At 33.7% G+C, this 21,935-nt stretch overlaps 1 protein-coding gene across 1 annotated transcript in view; it reads right to left on the bottom strand.

Moving 5' to 3' along the window:
- Positions 1–21,935, bottom strand: part of LOC148281485 (agrin-like) — an 808,766-nt gene that overhangs the window by 6,929 nt on the left and 779,902 nt on the right. The window contains exons 10-15 of the mRNA XM_088226633.1: positions 14,659–14,901; positions 7,558–7,707; positions 6,295–6,555; positions 4,410–4,556; positions 2,494–2,636; positions 854–1,172 (exon numbers count right to left, since the gene is read on the bottom strand). Of these exons, the coding sequence (XP_088082759.1) occupies positions 854–1,172; positions 2,494–2,636; positions 4,410–4,556; positions 6,295–6,555; positions 7,558–7,707; positions 14,659–14,901 (1,263 nt within the window). The remainder of the gene's footprint in view (positions 1–853; positions 1,173–2,493; positions 2,637–4,409; positions 4,557–6,294; positions 6,556–7,557; positions 7,708–14,658; positions 14,902–21,935) is intronic.

The following is a 21,935-nucleotide window of genomic DNA, read 5'->3' as shown; positions in this document are numbered from 1 at the left end:
GGAAAAACGGTTAACTACGTTTTTGGCATATTTGAGTTATGAATACCATTAACTTCAAATTTTTATCCTCTACCTGAGTTTCAGACAATTGTAGAGCGAGTGAAAACGTAAATATAGCATTTCTTCTCAAATCTTTAGAAGGAAAATCACTCAAATGATTTTAAGTGATTATTTTTTAATTGAAGTTTATGTTTTTAATAATGAATATATGTACAAGGAAAAAAGGTGAAGTGTCTTTGTCTGGTTTTCGTTACTAAAACAATATCACATCCAATGTTTTTATTACAAGTAAAAACAACTACTATGTGAGTTTAGCTAGTTTTCTTTGAAGTAAAAATATCTGCTTTAATGAAACCTTACTACAGCAAAAAACTTTGTTAAAAAAGACATGTTAAAGTTTTGCAAAACAGGAGTCATTCCCGAAGAATTCCATCATTGGTAAAAGAGTCTTTCCACTTCCGCTAACGTGATAGATGCTTTATCTGAAGATAAAAACAGTGTTGAATTTGATACAATTTAAATTCAGTTAGACAATGTTGCTGGCTAACTAAACCAGCACAAATTTCTTCAAAAGGAAAATCAGCTAAATGCGGATTTTATTTTGTCTTATCTTACTTAATTATTTTTTTTCTCAAAATTCTGTTGCTTTTTATTTCATATAAATTCTGTAATGTACAAAAATATGTTTCATGAACAATTAACAATAAGTTTAAAAAAAAAAAACAAAACTTGATTTTTAACGAACAACCAAACTTTAAAATTCAATTTATGCAAAACTGGCTTTTTTCAGTTAGCCGGTTTTCCTTGTATATCCACGATATGTTATTTGTGATATACAAATCGGTAAATTTACCTCTATGCGGTTTGTCACCATCAAGACTACTCGTTGAATCTTTATCTCTCGCTGAATCATATCCCCGTCCATAGTTATTGTAATAGTTCCGTGGGTCCGGTACCAGGAGATGTCTCGTAGACTTTGAGGGAAAATTATTGTCATCTTGTTGCGTGAACTGCAATGGGGAGTAGTGTTTCGATGGCAGAGCTGTGCCAGTTATGTCTTCAGTTCCTTTGCATATACCGAAGGCTTGCACAACGACATCTTCTTGTGTGCGACACGCTTGAAGTTTGAGATGACACTCTGATGGGTATGTTTGACCGTCGCTCCCACAAACCTAAAAAAAATATAAATGATTATGGTTTTCTATTACTTCAATGTAAAGACAGGAGATGAAAATTAAATTGAAGCCAATAGTAAAATCAGTAGATGCTTACATAAATAATGAACGACTTACTGAAATTGAACATGTTAAATACTTAGGACTAACAATAGACTGACAATTAACATGGACAATTAATATCAACAATTTAATAAGCAAAGTGGCGACATTATCGAGTCTTTTTTTAAAAATCAAAAATTTTATTCCAAAAATGGAAAAAATTCTAATGTATGAAGCCTATGTAAAAACTAAAATATGTTATACGCAACTACTATGGGGAGCAGGATATCAAAATGACATAAACAGACTACAAAGACAACAAAATAAAATATTAAAGTTAGTATATGACTTTCCCTATTTAACTGCAACTAGAGAATTTTTAAACAAACTAAGCAATGAAATATAACTGAACTCTTTCAACTAGAATCATTAAAATTTATCCATAAATTAGCCACTTATGTAATTGTAGACGAAGAACTAAAACTTGTAAAAAATTGTAGTCAACATGGACATAATGCGAGAATATCAGACAAATACCATATACAACTTTCTAAAACAAGACGAGGACAATCAAAACTAATGAACCAGGGACTGAAATTATACAATAAACTACCAGACAAAACTAAACAAAAGACTCAGACAAACTTTTCAAAACATGTAAAAAATATTATTTTGAACAACAGAGTATGAATGAAAAATGTATATATTATCTTATGTAAAATGAATGTAATAATCCGTAAGGGTTTATAAATAAATTTTCAAATAAAAAAAATAAAAATATTTTGTTTGATAATTAAACAACTACATAATATGGTGGCTTCTGTGGTGTAATGGCTAAGGAAAGTTCCAAGTTTGATTTCCAATGGGAACACAACAATGTATTCGAACTGTGCCTTATAGTCAATGGCGTTTTACAATCACTGTAAAATTCTGCATTTGTGATAAATCATTATAAATTCTCAAAAATTGCAGAAGGGGTGTCAGTTGCTTGTAAGAAAATCCTGGAGACAGTAGTGGAATTTTCTTACAAGAAATACTGCAGCATTAATGCTCTTAATGGCGCAGATGATGATATTTTGAGGGAAAGTGAAGACAATGAGTTGATACTGAATCTGAAGAAATTTCAGATTCAGACGATTACAATAAATTAACCATATTCCTATTTTTAAATTCTTTTTACTGTGATTGTATGACTGTCTGTTTTTAATGATATATATTATTTTTTTAAACGATGGTGTGAAATAATAGAGAAAATACAAAATTTTATGTTTCTTACCAGCATTGTTGGATCAGTAGAGTCAGTAGGACAGCTTGCCGCGGGACACTGACAAGCTGCTCTACCATCAGACTCCACACAGACAGCTCCGAAGTAGCAAACTATATCACTGCAAGATTTGGGAGCCATTGCACCAGTTTCAGCTGAAAATAAATGTTATTTAACTAATTATTATTGTGATTATCTAAATGGGGTCACTGCTAAATACGTTTCTGACGTCTCTGCGACCTGAGTAGATCTATTGTGACGGGTTCCCGTAAGTTGGCTCTCTCCCTCCAACTTAAATGCTGTTACAAAACTGACCAAGATACTAACTTCAAAGAGCCTTTTTCACTAAAGAATTTCATAAGTGTCTTATTTTTTGTCTTACTGATATATCGAATTGAAAACCATTCATAGTACAAAATAAACTGGTGAATTCTTTTGTTGGAGCTGTTATTTATTTGACACTTTATATACATATACAATATTTATACATATAAGGGCGGGCATATTGCCAAAATTAAAATATTTTTTTCTTGCCGCTGATTTATTTATTATATATACGGCCTAAGCCAATTACAACAGTTACATGAAGAAACATAAATGCAAGAAACTGAACAAAAAGAACATAAAACTATTTAGCAAAGACAAACAAGGGCAAAACAATAATTGTATACAATATATTAAAAAAAACGAAAGACCTAAAACTTTGAGCTAAACCATGCCAATCCAACTTCACCCCACACTGTTTAGTCGCGAAGAGATCTGCGAAAAGCCGGAAGATCTATCCCAAAGAATTTTTAATTAATTGATTTATTTATTTAAGTTAGATACATAAACAATTTATAAACATATAAGGGCGGGCATATTGCCTTAAGGCAATTTCTTCCTACCTACCCAAACCGTTCAGTTTGAGAAAATTACATGTACATGGACATATTGAATCTTACAATTTTATACAAAATTAAAGATTAACGAAATAAAAATATAAAAAATTAACACTATACAATGAAGAGAGGAGAGGGAGTGGGAAGGAAAGAAGAAGGATAAAGGAACAACTTAAATATTTAGATAGTGACATTTCAATAATGTTAATAAAGAAGGGGTGTCTCTAACATTAGTGGGTAGATTATTCCACAATCGAGCAGCTACTACTGTGAAAGAGGAGGCAAGAAAATTAGAGCGATGAAAGGGTATTAAAAGGGTTCTCTCATTACTAGAACAAAGAGATAGTCCGTGTTGTGATAGAGGTTGGAAGAGTGCTCTCAGATAAACAGGTGAAGTGGGATTATTTAAAATATTGTGAAGAAGTGATAGAATGTGAATGTTTCTTCTATGCCTGATACTGAGCCAGTGTAGTTGCTTGCGATATTCGGTTATGTGGTCGAATTTGCGAAGATTAAAGATATAAGGTTTACAAACATTCTTCAATTGTTCCAACTTATCAAGTAATTCAGAGTAAGCATCTGGATAACATACATCTGCATAGTCAAGGAGTTGAAAAGTAAGCTCTGGACTAATGCTTGCTTAACATTAATTGGCAAGAAATTCTGTAATCTTTTAAGTGACTGCAAACTTCTATAAAGTTTACGACTAACCTCATTAACCTGATCGTGCCACCTTAAATGCTTATGAATGATAATACCTAAGTTTTTGGCTGAAGTCATGAATGGAATTTCTGTACCTACCATCTATTTTGAAAAGAGGAGGTGTGGAAAAATTCACCTTTGAATACATTTTTTTACCACCAGCAAGTACAATTTAGGTTTTTGTTGGCTTCATTTTATTTAATGGTCTTATGGGATTCTGAGTTTGATTACCGAGGATGATATCTCAATTATGAAATGATTTTTTTTATCACCCTGGATGTTTTGAGCGTTTGAGGCATTTGGATTGTTGTATTGCAAAAAATAAATAATATTTAGTTTGATTACCATTATAGCATCCATTTGGTCCAAGCGTTTCCTCGTGATTCATACAGAGTGTACATTTTTGTCCTTGAATTCCAGGTTTACAGACACAGCGTCCTGTCATCTGTTCACAGTCTTCACGAACTGAACCAAACATGGAACAACCGCAAGCTGGAAAAAGTAATTATATATTAGCAGCGCTTTTTCAATAAGCTGGTCGAAGAGATAATTAGGTAATGACCAATACAACGGTGTCAACGACATCATCAAGCTGCATACAATGAACGTCGATTGTAAAATTTCGCAAATTGTTACGCTTGATTTTTGACGATCATCAACTGTCGTTGGCGCTTGGCCACACGACATTTGATCATCATCACGTGCTGACGACCAATATTGAGTGTGTTTATACATTTACATATTGTAATATATTTTTATTTTCAGGTTTGGGAAAATTGCCTTACTTGGCGTTCCTCCTGCTCTACTATGAATAAGGTAATTTATCCATTTTTTTCTTTACCGAGAAAGACATGGCATGACCAAATCCAACAGATGCTTAAAAATAGACATGTCGAATGACGGAATAATCGGTATGCGTGCATGAGAACATGGGTTATTATTATTATTTATTTAATCATCATCATCATCATCATCATCATCATCATCATCATATCATTCGCTTTCCGCACCTAATGGTGCATAGGCACTGCATCACCAATCGAAGTGTATCTTGATCATTTATGTTACATGAAGGTAAGCTGATCAGTCTTACGCTTTAGGTACCAGTCCAGGGACTATGAAATATTCTAGTGTAAAAACACCTTTTAAAATAAATATTTCATTTCAACAATGTCGCGAATCGAACCCGAGACCTCCTTCATGGTAGGTAAACGCGCTGACCACTACACTACGAGGCCGACTTTATTTAATATTTCACCGAAAAAATCATGTATGAAAATTTTATTGACAATGTATTCCTTATTGGAAAAACCCGTGCCGAGGAAAAATCCAATCAATAACAAAATTAAACCTCTTTCAAAAATCTTTAAAAAAATCAAATTTAATACTCAAAATTGAGACGGTGTATAATTTGAGACATGAATAATGCTAGAACAATAAACAAATATTAAAATGCATACACTATCTTCACAGTTAGTGCTTTTCTGTAATAAAATAACTACTGTAGTCATGTCTAATTATAAAATAATTGATTTTTCTCCTAATTATTAAACATAACTATCAGTAGAATTTTAAGACAATTTGTGACATAATAATTGAGACTTATGCACCTAATTTGAGACAAAGTTTCAATTTACCCGTAAAAAAATGCTCTAATTTCTGGGAATTTTTAGTTTAACTCTACCAACCTGCGCCAAAAGTGTCAAACATGGCGTAGACTTGCTTACGGAAAAGTGCCTCACGAGATCGTATTATTAAATTGATTTAGATCACTACAGTTTTTTAAAATAATAATAGAGTTTTGAATTAAAAATTAATGTAAATTTTTCAATCAACTCTATATACTTTGTCTTAATTTCCTCATGACAGCAATTATACGTTCACAAGCAAAAACTTTGGAAGGGCACTGCCAGTGCTGCCAGAGTAGCAATGATAACACATGTAATATGATATGCTGCGGAAGTTTCGTCTCAAATCGCCTTCTTTTCTTTTAAGAAAAATGTTTTCAATTATTCTTTTATTGTAATATTGAAACCATATAAATTGTATAAAAGGACAATGTTCGTTAATGAATAAATAAATAAATTATATTCAAGTCTCATGTTGTATGCTTTTACGGTACCCGATTTGTTGACGGACACCTTATTGTAATGTTAGTGGCGATGCGTGCACACTACTACAGAGCACATAAAAATCCAATTTAAAAATTAAATCCATACAATGTTCTTACGTATGCATCCCTTGTGCCCAGCCCCGATTCTCGGTAGGCCCCAGTAGCCGGGTTCGCAGCGGTCGCAGCGCGTGCCGCCCACGCCCGGCCGGCAAGCACACTGGCCGCCCACGGGCTCGCACGTGCCGCCCAGCGCGCCCAGCCGGTGGCACGCGCACGTGCTGGGGCAGCCGGCGTGCGCGGGCCCGCCCGCCGGCGTGCGCATGTCCGGGCAGCAGCCGTGCACGGATTCCTCGCACTGCTTGCGCTGCAACGTCTCATCTGGAAATACAATTAAATCCGTGTGACGCAAGGTCTTTCAAAACCTTGTCATGACGTAATCATCGTATCACAGTGGCACTGAATTGGCAGAGCTGGACCGTTGGTTCAGTTGGCACAAAGAACCAGGCACTGTCTTACAAGGGAGAGGAGAATAACATGCTGGTATCTAAGTAGAGACACAGTGAGTCTCATCTTGCTGAAGGGTGTGATTCTTTAAAATGCTGCGAACGCTCAGTTGCATTCCACCGGCAACACTCCTGACTAGTCCTACTCGTTAGCGTCCACGTCGCGAACCCGCAATGGGATCACACTCATAACGGTGTGATCGCAGCAGATAACGAGAGGATAAAAGGCGAGTTTCTGGCGCCTCCAAACGAGAACCAACCATCTAAGGGAAGGTAACCCCGACAGAAAAATCCACCAGAGATGGCAACGGGAATCCACTCTGGTCATCTTTTCCCAGGAATCACTATGGCGAGTACATCCAATAAGAAGTTATCCTGGCTGCGGAATATAGAAGAAGCGCAGGACCGAGATGCTTTCGCTGTAGTCATCGCCAACGTCGGAGGGACCTGACAAGGCACCGCAAGAAGAAGATCAACTCTTGCGTGGCAGTGATGTCACACTAGTCTACATACGATACAAGACTTGATATATCTCTTTTATTTTTTTAAATTATGAAGTTGTGTTTTTTGTCATCTTCATATGGTAATTTTCACGCCTAGAAACTTTTGTCTATACTGCCCTGCTAATCCCAAAAGTCGTATCTGATGAATTACCGATTTTACTTAATATTATTGTTTTATGCTTTGCCGATCTGATTTCTTTTTTTTTATTTTGACGTATTTTTTTTACAAGAGAATCTCTCAGAAGCAAAAATGATTTCATTGTTTAATAAATACGTGGCGCGATTGAATATCTACGACAAAAAATGCAAAACGATTTTTTTAGGTAGAATTTTTAGGCTTAGCAGGGCAGTATACGTTTCATGAAGGCACTTACTCTTGAAACAGCATCTAGCGGCGGTAGCAGTGTGGTGACAGTAACTTCCTGCGGGGCAGTCTTGGCGAGATGGCCCTCCTCCACAATCCACTTCCTTTCCCGCCGCGTCCCGCACCGGAGACCCCCCAGCGCAAGTGCGAGATTCGAGGCCTAAATAAAACATGTTAATTAAACAATAAGGTACGCCTCTATAGAAACAGATTATTAAAGACATTAAAATTTAATAAACTGACTACATATTGCAAATCGAGAAAATAGAAAATAGAGTAATCATATTACTAAAAAGCATTGAGGTATATAACTAGAGTAAACATGAGCGTTCGAAATAATGTGTTCCCTTAACCCGCAGCAAATTGGCAAATGCTTGATAAAACGGACTTTAGTCTGTTGCGAGCGTTCCCCGGCTACTTTTCTCCTCGCAATTACTAAAATGCCTATATATACGCTAAGATACTACGCAAATCGATCTAGAAATGCGATGGTATAACCTTTTACCGGTAAGTAATGTTTTTACCTTAATCAATAAAATAGCTGTTTTAATGTTTAAAAACGTTTTATTAATATGTTACCAGCTATCTCATACATATGTACCAGTCTTGATTTCTTTGATAACCTGAACTACTGAGCTGAATACAATTAAATATCCCAACTAGAAACCTTAGACAAAACTTACTCTTTCATATAACCATAGAACTAACTATGATTTTCATTTTCTTATGCTCAGAATTCTTAGGTCTGCCAACAAACATACCAGTCTTGATTTCTTTGATAACAAGTTGTCTTCTTTCAAACGATCACTTAATCAAATTAAATTATAAACACGTCTCTCCCGCTTCCACTCCCACCAAGTCTACTTTATACCATTGTGTCTTTCTACTTTCCTTTATAATAATTTTCTATGGATAAATCGGGTTGTGGTCCTGTGGCTGTGTCTCCGACTCACGGACCAAAGGTCCGTGGTTAGAATCCCACTCTACCCCAACTCGATTCCCATTTTCTGATAGTGAGTTATTTACAACTCGTTGAAAATGGCCCTCAAAAAATTAAATAATTAGGTAAATCATAAGAACTCAAATATTTCTTTTTTTTTTGAAAAAAAAAAAGATATGTCCTTAAAAATGCCCATTGGGCGTATGTATAAATAAATAAATCTCCAGTATCTGTCCTGCTCAGTAAATCGGGCGTATAGTGAAAGATAAACAAAGGTGACGCGTATGCGAAAGGGAGCGATATACTGAATATAACTTACAGTATACCAATGTAAACAATCCGTGCTTTTTACTGTACTACTTGTTTTGGTTGTCAAAGTCAACGTGATATAACGTGATAATACTTGTTCCCTCCGCTGGTCATTCCTTTCTTTTGGGGACGACTTTTAGCTCGGATTTGTATGAAGTGTTATCTCCATACATTATATCTCAATGCTAAAAAGTTACATTTTCAGGAAACCACACAAACATTTTTAATACGTTTCTTTACTCCGAGAATTGGGTATTGAAGAGCGTCTTTCTTCCACTGTGCAAATCCGCGTTCTCAGGTACTTCGGTCATGTTACAAGGCGAAGAGATGACATGAAAAAAATAGTGGTGCAAGGATGAGTAGAGAGAACTCGATCTCGCGGAAGAAGACCTTCAAGATGGACATACTTGATGACCGAAGCAGCTGGTGTCTCTCTTCAGGAGGCCTCCAGAAACGCTGAGGACAGAAGCGGATGGAGGCGGATCCTAATGACGTACTTCCCCTTACCGACGTGACCACTACTGTTCTGCCAAGAGCAAACGATTAAGAAGAAGGAAAAATGTTTGGCTGTGGTTTATTGACGAGCTTTAAAAGTTTTATTTTCACTCTTTTCAAAAACTATAAGCGTTGCCGATGTATCTTAAATATTCAGATCTTTCAAAGAAAATCTCGATTGCCATAAAGAAAAGAATTTATTTATAAAAATAAAAAAGAAAACAACAGCCATCGTAACAACAACAAAAAAACTATATTTACGAATAAACCAAAATTATAGGCCAATTATAGTTAATTAGAAAATGACCATTTTAAAGAATACAAAAAATACCATTTCATCATTGAAATAAAAGAGAAATAATATATCAAGCCTTGTATCGTATGTGGACTAGTGTGACATCACAGCCACACAAGAGTTAAAGTATGGTTATTAATTTTAATATATTACAACACAGATGAAGAACATTTTAGAGAAGGTAATATAGAAGCCTAGGCATCTACAGGGCGTATGACCTGTCATTGGCTGGTTTTAGTGGCAACTTAACACACTGTGTAACATTCACCATTTTGCCAATATGTAAACATCTATTTTCCTTCAATTCTTTCATCTGTTGATGTTTGTAAAATTAAAGCGCTAAAACCTTTATTTATGCGGGTGAGATACATCTAATTGAATTTTTTCACCCACGTACTTGGCAACGCCTGAAAATCTTATTTTTCAATTTTTATACTTCTTCATGGACCAGGTAGATTTATCAACAACATTTTGAGTTTGTCCAAATTTTTGTAGACAAGGACTGGATTTAACTCCCTGGGGAGCTGTTTATATTAACGTGTTACAACAGTGATGAAGAACATTTTAGAGAAGGTAATATAGAAGTCTAGGCACCTACAGGGCTTATGTCCTATCATTAATTGATTTTAGTGGCCACTTTACACAATGTGTAACATAATTGTTATTAAGAAAAATAAATACTAGCGCTCATAAAATTTACCCAAATATTAAAATTTTGGTGGTCATTTTCAAGGAGTTGTAAATAACTCGTTATTAGAAAATGGAAATATAGATTGGGGTTCGAACCTCGGTTTGCTGTAGACGATAGTGACGTACATAATAAAAAAAGTGTTCCAATTTTTTTATTTATTTTAGAAACAAAGACAGTAAGCGATTAAAAAAAATATAAACAGGTTTGTAAAACAAAACAACAATTTGGTATCTACTCAGTAAAACTATCGAAATTCGTTAGTTACTAAACTTTAAAAATATTATATTGTAATTAAAATATTATATTAAACATCTCGTATGTAATTTTGAATTTGTTTGAAGTTTGTGGTTATTTATTATAACATAATAAAAATTAATACACAAAATCGAATCGGGTTGTGGTCCCGTGGCTAGTGTTGCGGACTCACATATCATAGGTCCGAGTTTCGACCCCACTCTACCCCAACTCGATTCCCATTTCCTTATAGTGAGTTATTTAAAACTCGTTAAAAATAGCCCAAAAATTTAATTATTTGGGTAAATCATAAGAACGCAAATATTTCTTTTTACAAAAAATCAATGTTAATCAATATTCTAAGTTAAAGGTTCTACATGCTGAAAATAAAACATTAAAATCTGACAACTTAGAAATCTTAGGAATTAAAAAAAGCGATAAATAATTACAAAAAATAATGAATAATACAGTTAATATTTTTTTCTTATGGTCCACTCTTGTCTTATTTAAGAATATGTAAAAATGTTCGAATTTCATCCCCTCTCATCCCTCACTCCATACCTCCAAAATATTAAATACTATTTATTATTACCTCCATATGTATAAGACATTTGTAGACACTTAAATTTATGAAATTGGATAATATTCATTTCTAAATCATACCTTAATATATACATATACTCGTAGTAGCTCTGAAACCAGCCGGTAATTAAATAAACAATAAGTGGTTAACTCTTAAGGCCCACTGGCTCAAAAAAACACGTGCATGGAGGTGCTGGGTTCAATTAAACCCAGTTTTGAATATCGTCTTTTAGCATTTTTGTGGGTTATTTAATATTATTCTTTAATCAAAATATGCTGCTTATCATGAAAAGAAGGGCGGTAAAAGTTTTTGTGATTTAGTTAAGGAAATATGACGCATGAAAAGTAATTTTCACGTAATCGATGAATTACAATACTACTGGGTCTAATCGAACCCATTTCCGGTTGGTATAAGTAAAAAAAGAAATGTTTTTATTTTAACTCATTCTTTGATGCGCCTGAACTACTGAGGTCAATAAAATTAAATATCCCAACTAGAAACCTCAGACAAAATTTACTCTTTCATATCGATAACCATAGAACTAGCTATGGTTTTCATTCCCCTATGCCCAGAATTTTTAGGTCTGCCAACAAACACCAGTCTTGATTTCTTTGATAACATGTTGTCTTCTTTCATACGATCACTGAATCAAATTCAATTATAAACACCTCTCTCCCGCTTCCACTCCCGCCTAAGTCTACTATATACCATTTTTTCTTTCTACTTTCCTTTATAATAATTTTCTATGTATAAATATGTCCTTAAAAATGCCCATTATTTTGTTTTATTGTATTTTGTAATTGTTCGTTGATAGCAGTTAAAACATTCGTTGGCACTGTGTTAGAATTTTAGATATAAACAAAATAGGTATGTTAGTAGAAATCTCAGAAGAAAGCAGGTACATTATTCATTAAAGCGGGCAGCAATAGTCCAACATCTGTTTTTGTGGAAAACCTTAGTTTTTCCAGTAAGGGAACCTTTTATATATTCGTGGAAAAGGGATAACCGAATAAAGCAGGGACAGAGAACCAACTTCAAATACACTCAATAAATCCTTGTTAAAGTCGAATCCTGAATAAATAATAACAAGATCGGTACTCGCACAATCTGAGGATTCGAGACTATCCTGGATCTAATGGCTGTCAGAGTTTGTACATCAAGCAAATTGAGCCCATGTAAACTGACTTCTTGGTAAACATGTATACTCGTAGTATACAACACAGTCTACAGAAGCGATAGCAATTTGCATGATAATTATACTGAATTGTATTAAAACACCCATGAATAGTAAATAGCGATGTAGTGTGATATACCAATCTCTCATTTGACTTCTGTTGTATTACCACAGCGCACTTGGTGATGGCGGTGAGGCAATTATTATTCCTATTCGATAATTACTTGATATATTAGATCAATTAGGAGTTGTGAATTCAGAACTATTTACTGATTTTCAAGCCGGAAGTGCGTATACACACGTACATATATATTATACATTCATTCTCCTTCTTGTGACTGAACTGGATTAATCAAACAAAACTGCTTACTAAAATACTTGTCGCCAGGTAAATAAAGTGCTTAGTAGTTAGTTATCTAAACCAATTTCACCCTTCAATTTAACATTATTAAATATTTAAGAACGTAAATACGCTATATTTTAAAGTTCAGTTTATTCTATTATTTTGGCTGGTCACAATAATATTGCAAACAACAACATAATAATTTTAAGGACAACAATGAATTTTCGTAGGGGGTAATTATAAGGACCCGGTTTTTGTGTAGTAGATAGCTCGTTTGGCTCTTATACGTTACGTCTCGGGTTCAATTGAAATAATGCGTTGATTTTCATGTAGGCAAGATACAAACTGTGTCAACTTATAACAGGTTAGCATTTTGCTAATGTAGGTGTTTTGGGGTAAACCTTACCTATAAAATTATAACGAATAGTTTTGGTACCTTTTTTACTATACTGTATTCAGAAATATAGATAATGCCTACATTTCTGTAAATATTCCCAAAATAGTTGAAACATTAAAAAAAACATTTGAACCTCAGCAGACCAAGTCTCGATTACAGAGAATGAAACATGAAGGTCTAAGATAAATTACATGATTGAGTCAAGAATTTACCAAATGATTGAATTGGATTTTTTTCAAATTAAAGTTATTGTTTATTAGAGAAATGTTAGTAACCCGCCACCTTTGCAAAGATCCAGAGGTCGCAGTCTGAGTTCGATCTGTTTGTGACATCCTTCCATCCTCATGGCGCATATGGAGGTGTACAGCTTTAGATCTGATGCGCAGACGGGAAAGTAATCCTCGCTGGTCTCATCCAAAGGACACTCAAATAGACAGGAGCACCGAGGGAAGTTGTCCGATCCTAGTTCGCAGGATGCGTCGTAGTCACAGTGAATATCCTTGCAGGCCAGTTGTTCCAGGGTGCTTAAGGACTGCTCTGGGTAGTCTGTCAACCCGGGTAAAGATGTGGAGTTCTCCAGGTCTTGCTCGGAGAGAGTTGGGGGGAAAGGTATAGGCAATGCAGTAGCTGCAGAAAAAAATGTTAATTTGTTAGTAATGTTAGAGCGAAAGCATGCAATTCAACAGTAGGACTTACTTTTTTAAGATAATTACTATCTGATGGTTTGTATTAGAGCGATTCTCTTTATTACTGTTTCAAAATTTTAAAATAACGTTTGGAATAAATTACAGTCACGTATTTTGTGTCCAATATACAAGTAACCAGTACAGTAATAACTAATTATACTCATATAAAATAATTGCTGAATTCATAGAAGCACATACTACGCTCTCTCAAGATAGTTCTCAAATCTTTAGAAGTTACTCGATCGGTAAAATACCATAAACTTTGAATTATATCTATTTAATATATTCACAGGACAGATTGTGTGTATAATCATAATGTAGTAGAATATCTACCATTAGAATAACATCCAACATTAATGACTAAAGTTAGACACCTTTAGAAGCGGGTTAGTTTATAACATACTCGTATGTACAATGTACGTACAAACACTCCTATCTAAGTAGATAGAAACAGAAACATGCCATTATATACATAAAAAAGAGATTATTACATTAAAGTCTTCTCTTGATTATGTTTTGCATTTTGGGTTAAATTAAAAACAATAATTGGTTGAATGTTTATTAAACCAATTGGGCAAAATATAATACGGTTTACGATAATTTTACGCTTATGGTCTTAAGAAATATGATGGCGAAAAAAATTATGTAAAATTTAAAAAAATAAATAGTTTTTCCTAAACCTACTTGTATATTTTAACTGTTATAATCTCAGAATTAAGTAATACTGAAATATGATCTCAACAAATTGAAAGTTTAAATAATTAAACACGAATTTCGAGTATACTTTTTGTATAGTAGACACACGAGCTTGTGAACTGTGACTTTCTATGTTAAACAATTTACTTCATTTAAAATTACTCTGTATTCAAAATTATGTTTCGGAGCCGACTGAATTACAGATAATAATAATTGGACGAATACGAATGAAGAATAAATTATTTGGAGCCTTGCAGCTCGGACTTACTCAGAGCAATCGGTGGCCCAGCAACAGCGAATCTGTCTTTACAGTCTCCGTAGAAAATGACGTGGAGTTGTTTGTGACGTGGTAGAAGACAAGCGGCTTTCTGGAGCTCACACTCGCTGCCATATGTCACCATCGTATTGGAGCAGACTGGCTCATCATCGGAACCTTGGCAATCCGTGGGGCAGATGCACTCCCCCGCTGAGCAGCGCGCGCCATACTTGCATACGATATTCTCGCAAAGGGCTAAAACAAACAACAATACATTGTTAGTACTTTGGTATAACTCATCTTCAACTTAAATTCATTCAATAATATAAACAGTATAACACGTAAGAAGATTTCAAAATAGGTGCCCACAACCGTAGTTTTTGGTGACACCAGCAATCGAAGAAGGAACAAACGAAGAATGATTTTTTTTACAACATTGGAGCATCGCATCGGCAGGCTATGTTCATACATATTTAGGGCCTCGATTACAATGGGAAGTTAGCAGAGTTATCCTCAATTGTCTATAAATTAAAATCGATATTTTTTTACGAAGATGTGTATATTTGCATGATAAAAAAAAACATGTTCAATTATGGGTTACCAACGAATGTACTTTAAATTATTATTCAAATATACATATTTTTGTATGTAAATTTTTATTTTACTTTATAGAAAATCAAAGATTACTTCCCATTGTTATCGGGGTCTAGAAGGACTACATTAATATTAGGACTCAAAAACTCAAATTTGTCCGAATTATCATTAAATTGAAAAAAATCAGTATGTCAGTCAACCTGCGTATTTCAAATGGAACGGACTGAATAAGTCCGTAAATAAATGAATAAATAAATAAATGTAATTTTAGCCATTTTATTTAACAATAAAATATTTTAATAAATATTAAATACTTGTGTTTAACTTTTCAATTTTACAATCTTTTAATTGGTAAAAGCATTCTTATTTTACTCTTTTCGTTTTTTAGTTACTTCTAATTCTGATGTATTTTTTAAGATCATAAGTAAATTTTTAATGCTGTATTTAGTGAACAAAAATTTTTATTGGTTTAAATTTCCCCGTTGATAAGGTAAAGGGAGTTAAGTCAACGAATATTTAAAAAATATATATTTTATTGACATAAACGGCAAATCTGCCTTTTACAAAAATTTATAGTACTAACATATTTGGCTTAATATATATTTTTTTTAAACATAAATTTTCTTATACCCAAGATTTATAAAAAAAAAGTAACTTAAAAACTACACAAATATATTCGTTGCCTTAACTCTCTTTACTTTATCAACACAGATATATTGATATGAACATTAATACAAACATGGGTTGTTTAAATAGTTTAACAGAGTAGACATTAACAAATTTAGTCGTGTTCAAAGTGATAAAAATAATAATTTGGTAAAAGAATGTTCACAACTTAACTGGTTCAACAAACTTAAACTGGAATTTCTCAGGGAAATGATATATGTATATTTAAATGCAAAAACATTGCTTCGAATGCACCAACGAATGACACCCAAACCGAATGTGGTATCTCGCTAAGGTATGTCGTGTGTGGATATAGCGCGAGTATCTAGTTGTGGTTGACCGCTAGATGCCGGAGACGTAGAGGGTTGTGGCTTGGTTCCTAGTTTCCCCCTTAACTGCAAACGGCCACCATCGCCCACCTATTCTGCATAAACATACACCACTTCTTGAATGCAACTAAAGTACATACACCTTGCACTAAATTTACATCCGTATGAATATTTGTGAACCGCATGCATCTGTAAACTTACAACCGAACATATTTTTGCAATTTTCACATTAACGCTATGAATTTACACTAAAAGTGTTTGCATAAGATTATTATTGCACCCCCAGAAGGACACTAAAATAAGTCGAAATTTTCCTGTTTTGAGTTGTGAATGCAAATAATCATTTTTTTCTCTTTCTCAGGAAAACTCTACGTACATATCTCTACTTTTTTTTAAGCGGGATATATAACAAACTTCAGGGTTTTAAAATCAATTGAGTAAAATATCGAGTGTAATACTGCAGAAATAATAATGCGAAAGTGTTTTTATCATACTTTAACAGTCAAATGGGCAAATGCAAAAAAAAAATCAGCGTCATAATGTTAAGTTACGAACATTTATAAATTTTAAAAAGTTTGTTTTTTCTCTCGTGCAAAATGTCCGATTTGGATATACCACAGTGTACTTTTAGGGGTGAGATACAATCTTGAACAATTAACGTTAAGACAATTGGCTTGAGTTGATTTTTAGTCCATCTTATCAGAACACTTAAAGCGTCTTTATTATCGGGTATTTATTACGGATTCGGTAATTTTCCATACGTTCCAATTTCAGTTCGTAATTTTAATAAATTTAAAACCGTTTGACGATTTTTTTGCGATTTTTTATTACATCAGCAAAATAACGTTCCTACGTTTCTTTCATACAATTTATGCATGGCATTCATTTAGCCTTTGGTTCATGATATCAGCAAATTTTCCGTAAATATTTCTCCCAAATGTCAGCAATTTTCCATCAATGTAGATTTCAATCTATGACATCAACACGTTTTTACGAAAAGTTGATTCCTGAAAGCGGTAAAAGTATTAAACGTTATGTGTCGACATATTCCACTTTGGTTTCGTAATATGGTAAAAAAAACTTGTGCGCTAAAGCATATTTATTTATATTTATTAAATTGATTGTTTTATTTTTTTACTTAATATATACAATATTTTATATCCAAAAGTAGTTTAAAGGTCCATCTCACTAGGTAAACCTGTTCTGAGGAAGACTATTCATGATTTTATGTATATTAGTTTTTTATATTTTACGTCATTCTAATATTACTTTCATTTAACACTTCGGAAATATACGCATAAAGGTGCAGCTAGGAATTATTCGTGTTACGCTACTCGTAGGAACATTTTTGTTACATAGTTACGCGTATTATCAATATAAGTACTAATGTAGATTCTAGATCATCATAACCATTCTGAGTTTTAAAACAATGGCATGAAATTAAATGTTTACTCATTATCCACTTAGTCACCAGTATCTTGAAGGTACAACTTCTGATAGAACGAATTCTTAAATGCAGAAAATTTTCAAACCCAAGACTGTACAATGTATAAAAAAAAACGAAGTTCTACTTTTTGGTACTCTACGATCCGTATAAGCGGCACAGGGTATTTAAATTATTAGTGTTGTTATTTCCTTTAATGAGACCCTGAGGTAAGAACCTCCTTACATAAAAATGTTTTTAATGTAGGTTTTTTTTTTACTTTTACGTGCATCTGAGTAGTAGTAGAGTGTAGATTTAATATTACTTAAAAAAGTTTAATTTAAAAACAATAAAAGGAATTAAGGCTGTGGTCTGAAAAAAATGCGCAATTAAAAAAATAAAATTAACTTCAGATAGACATAAATGTATGTTTTCCAAGGTATTTTTGCCATATATATGCTAAATAAAACTTAATTTGACTAATATATAATTATTAATTTATTTGGCGTTTAATTTGTAAAACTCCATATTTATACTTTTTATATAAAAATTAAACACTGATTTGAGTTTCCTGAACACTTTCTCTTATTTTTACAATATTAAAACAAACATTTCTGTGACAATTATTTTGCCTGGTTAGGGCATTTGTTTGAAGATGCTAAAATGAAAATTATATTAAATGTAAAAATGTATTTACTTTTCGACCGGCAGATTAAGCCTCTAGAACTGTTGACTAAACTTGGATACATTTGTACTTAGTACTCATACAAAGTGGACCCTTTTAAAAAAATCTAACAATATAAACATAATAAATTGAACAAGTTTTTATAGAAAAAAAAATCGGCTTTTCAAAATAAATAAAAAGTATTTTAAATCACTCAAATTTTGTGGTATTTTAATTTATTACAATTTTGCAGAAAGAACGGCTTTTTTAAATGGCAAAATGTGTGATTTTCCAACTTTTTATAAAACTTCAGCTTTACTATATATGAACTATGCACAACCACCTCATCCAATAATCCAACAGTACGTATCAAATGAGAATGGATCAAAATATACTGAAATAATCGTTCTGTAATCTAGAATATTATGTAGGAATTTTTTCCTCGTCTTTAATGAACGTCACTCAATACGAAAATAAAACACACCCGATTGCTAATCGTCTTTAATTACCTAAATGGATTATACAACAAAGTTTTGCATATTCAATGCCGCTACAACGGCCATGTTGTGATTCGAATAGAATCTTAATTGACCAAGCTATTTTTGTAAGGGCAACTTTGTTTGTGTGAAAGCATTGCTAACGATTTAGTATGCAAAGCTTTAGAAGTTGGCCACCCTAATCAGTGTACGCTAGTGTTGGGATGTGAATTAATAATTGAGATATGATTAACCAAACAGGGTTTGTGGGCAGTACGTAGGTTCGTATTTAATATTTCAGGGTTCAAACTCCCCGCCTGGTTTTCTCTAGCCGGAAAAGTATAACCATGAACCAGACACATTATTAACCTTTCCGAGTCCGAAGGAGAAAAAAATCCGTGAGTCCCTCAAGAGGGTACTATGAATACTCCAGTTAAAATGCTACAAATAGGACTTTGGAAAAAAAAGTCATTTTGATTGTCATAGCACTGTTTATAAAACTGGTTCGTAACATTTCCAGTTTTCTGCAAAATTCATAATTTTTTTCAGAAAATACTATTGCCAGAGAATTCTATTATGAGTGAATCATACATTTCCAGTAAGTAAACAATAAATAATTTAAAAAAAAACAAAATACTGGTTACGTAGCACGGAAGTCAAATTGCTGACAGTCAGGGAAATAGAAGATGACCTCAACTTCCCACTCGGAAAAAGAAAAAAACAACAGGAACGTCTACTATAAAAGTCATACAACGACTTCTACAAGTAGTTAATAGTATATCAGTGAAGTAAGTAGAATATTCAGACATGAAGCAGTTTAGATAAGTTCAATTCAGTTATAGCCGTAACCCTCGTGGCTCATAATCGTGTTCCGTATTTTATCGAATATGTCATAAATACACATGAAAGGATCAACAAAACTTTCTTCTGTCATCTCCAACTGGTATAGGGGCTTGCTGTATCAAGCATAAATCCTACAAATGTAAAGGAAGCGGACTTTGTTAGCAAATACATAGTGATGTGGCGTAATATTCTCTAAGCGTATAACACCGTATTTATTAAAACGCGAAAGAAATCTAATCAAGTGAAAAGTCATTAGGAAGTCGTATGCTAATGGAAAAGTTATTACACTTTGGAAAAACTTCCGATAAAGTGATGTAAAATACACCAGCTGAAGTTTATTAAGAAAATGAGTGAAGATATAAAAGACATGACATAAACATAACTTCCGAATAACATGAGTTGTTAAATATCCGAAGTTTATCTTTCACTTTACTTGCCCACGAATAAAACGGTTAATGTTCTCCGCATGTGGCGAGTTTGTACCTTGTTCTAAGGGTCTCATTACCTTTATCCGAGTACCTTCGCATCAGCATAAAAAGTCACTTATAGAATATAAGTTTTTACGAACCCACACTTGGGGGTTTTCATGCAATAGTAAAGTACTCATTGCGAAATAAGTAAGTTTGTGGTTTAAAAATACAGTTCTGTGTGTGAAAAACGCGGTTTCCTAGGGCCATACCGCTAAGCGTCAGAGGACATTTTTTATACTGTAGTTTTGAAAATATCCTAACTCATTTTTTGGAAAATCATATTTTTAGTCCACGAATAAATCGGTTAATGTTCTCCGCATGAGGCGAATTTTTGCCTTGTTTATAAGGGTCTCATTACGTTAATACGAGTACCCTTGCATCAGCATAAAAAAGTAACTGATAGAATCAGTTTTCACAAACTGACACTTGGGAGTTTTCATGCAATAGTAGGTAAAGTAGTCGCCAGATAAGAATGCCTACGCCAACACATATTTTACGCTGCGGTCACGGTAAGAGCAGACATTCTTATCTGTAGACGACTTTATTCGTTGCGAAATAAGTAAGTTTGTAGGCTTTAAAAATACAGATCTGTGTGTGAAATATTTTGTTTTTCAGGGCCATACCACGAAACTTCAATCAAAATCACCATCTGTCCCCTTTTCCGCAACCAGTGGTGCATAAGGAACCGCACTTGTAAATGAAATGCAGGGTAATTTAATAATCTGTTACATGAATGTAAAGTGATCAGTCTTACGCTTCAGGTGCCAGTCCAGGGACAATGAAATACTGCAGTTAAAAAAACACTTAAAAATGTATATTTCCCGTTCACTATCCCAGGGATCGAACCCAGGACCTCGAGAATGATAGATGAATGCGTCAATCACTACGCTGATTATCTTACCTTCATGAAACAAAAAAAATGATCAAGATACGCTGCAATTGGTGTACCATGCAGTGCCCTATGCACCATTAGGTGCGGAAAGGGGATAATGATGATGAATATCGGAGGACGCGCTGGAAACACGACATTGCATATTTTCAGCAGGCTTATTTTAATTCGGTTCATAGCTTTTAAAGCTATTCATAAACATGCTGCCAAATTGTCATCTGTCAAACGGGAGCGATGTTTTTTTTTAGTTGCATTTATTAAAGAAAATGTAGATTCGTAAAGCAAAGTGACAAGCGACAAGGAATGGATACGCATTCGACCGGTCGACGCTTTGACCACCCATATAATTGACTAATTTAATAAATCTATGATACTTTATTAACACATTACAACAGAGACGCGAAATATTTCAGATAAAGATATATGGAAGTCTAAGCATTTACAGGGCTTATGATTTGTCATTGGCTGGTTTGAACCCCGTAATTGGCTATTTTACACACCGTGTTTCACAATTTCGCATGTGTCTAAACATCCACATTCCTTCAACTCTTGCATCCTCTGACGTTTGTGAAGTAAAAGAGCTGAAACCTTTATTGAGGTGACTGATATTAATCTGGCTGAATTTACTAGAAAACGCTTGAAAGTGCTTTTCAGTTTTGATATTTTTTGTACTAGTTTATTCAATAATATTTTGAGTGTTTTATTTTATTTTATTACCCTAAGGTAACCATCAGTTTTACATACATGTTTATGGTAAACAACAATGATATTGCATAAACTCAGAACCAATAACAGGTTTCTACAAAATGTACAAAGTAAGTTTAGAATAATAATAATAATACAATGCATACAAAAATTATAACATAAAGAAAGGGAGGAAATTTTTTTTTTTAAAAATAGGACAGAAATATGCTTGTTGTTAATGGGGCGGGCTT

Source organism: Micrasema longulum, unplaced genomic scaffold, assembly GCF_059751315.1.
Source record: "Micrasema longulum isolate JH-2025_06_02 unplaced genomic scaffold, ASM5975131v1 h1tg000453l, whole genome shotgun sequence".
NCBI classification, from domain to species: domain Eukaryota; kingdom Metazoa; phylum Arthropoda; class Insecta; order Trichoptera; family Brachycentridae; genus Micrasema; species Micrasema longulum.
Note: the sequence above shows the minus strand (reverse complement) of the source record. Positions and strands in the feature narration are given on the sequence as shown.